Source organism: Quercus robur, chromosome 1 (genome assembly GCF_932294415.1).
Source record: "Quercus robur chromosome 1, dhQueRobu3.1, whole genome shotgun sequence".
Classification (NCBI taxonomy): Eukaryota; Viridiplantae; Streptophyta; class Magnoliopsida; order Fagales; family Fagaceae; genus Quercus; species Quercus robur.
The window spans coordinates 14,253,004-14,254,358 of NC_065534.1; the positions used below are offsets into that span (position 1 = coordinate 14,253,004).

At 37.4% G+C, this 1,355-nt stretch overlaps 1 protein-coding gene across 1 annotated transcript; it reads left to right on the forward strand.

Moving 5' to 3' along the window:
- The first annotated feature begins 339 nt into the window (after nt 1–339).
- On the forward strand, nt 340–1,137 carry LOC126722257 (dehydration-responsive element-binding protein 1B-like). Its single transcript, XM_050425419.1, has one exon. The coding sequence runs from the start codon at nt 390–392 to the stop codon at nt 1,116–1,118; it is 729 nt and encodes a 242-aa protein (XP_050281376.1). The 5' UTR covers nt 340–389; the 3' UTR covers nt 1,119–1,137.
- Nucleotides 1,138–1,355: the final 218 nt, after the last annotated feature.

Below are 1,355 nucleotides of genomic sequence, written 5' to 3' on the forward strand. Positions count from 1 at the left end.
AATTTATCTTTTACTATTAACTTTTACTGTTCACGAGTATTGTTTACTCAAAGCTTTGCCTATTTAAGGGGGGTGTCCCTTAAAGATCTCAAGCAAAATTTTAGTTCTGATTTCTCTTCCCTTAGAACTAGTATTCTTAGAGAGAGAACCCACCTTGCTTCTACTACTACAACCTTGTTCATCCTTGTTCACTACAAGCCTTGTAATCCTACAAACCTTGTAATTAGGATTAGTTTATATATATAATTATAAAACTCTGTGTTTTTTTCAGTCATAAACTCCACTCTCTTTTCAAGGTGACTCTTTTCTCAATTAATTTATAGAATCACAGTACTCTAATTCTCTCTCTCTCTCTCTCTCTCTCTCTCTCTCTCTCTCTCTCTCACAAAATGGACTTTGAATCTCAGTCTTTGTCTTCCTCATCATCTTCTTCTTCGTCCCAACTTTCTCCATGCAGTCCATGCAACCCTGCTTCTTGTTCTTCATCTTCATCACAAGCCTTGCTTAAATCCCACAAGCGAAAAGCCAGAAGAAAGAAATTCAAAGAGACCCGTCACCCAATCTATAAGAATGTGAGGCAAAAAAATGGTACAAAATGGGTTAGTGAAGTTCGTGAACCAAACAAGAAGTCAAGGATTTGGTTAGGTACTTTCCCTACCCCAGAGATGGCTGCTAGGGCACACGATGCAGCTGCCTTGGCACTTCGGGGTACTTTGGCGGAGCTCAATTTTCCTAACTCCGCTTGGCTTGTTCCACGACCCAAATCGTCTTCTGCTAAGGATATACAAATGGCTGCTCAAAAAGCTGCCGAGGCTTTTAAGCCAAGTGATAATAAGAAGGAAGAAAAGGTTTTGGAACCTTGTTTAGAGGACATACAATTCATGGAAAGAAAAAAGGAGGTTATAGAGCCTGAAATAACACTGGAAATTTTATGTGAGAGTAAGGATAATCCAGAGCAACCTGGGACGTTTTTCTTGGACGAGGAGGCATTGTTCAATATGCCGGGTCTATTGGAAAGCATGGCAGAGGGCTTGATTCTAACACCACCAGCCAGGCAAAGAGGGTTTGATTGGGATGATTTGGGTTGTAACTTGGATTTGACTTTATGGACTGACTAGTTAATTGTTTAGGTAAACATTGTGAGAGAACACAGGAAATGAAGAACTGCGTATAAAGAAAGCAATAGTGTAAATTAATGATGAAAGCAATAATTTATTTATTTTAGAATGCTAAGTATTTTAATATACACAACGAGAATAGAGAAAATTTTAAAAAAATTGAAAATAATGTATATTTAAAAGAGCCTAATCTTTGGATACAATGAAAGCAATAATTAATATATTGTTTAATCCACC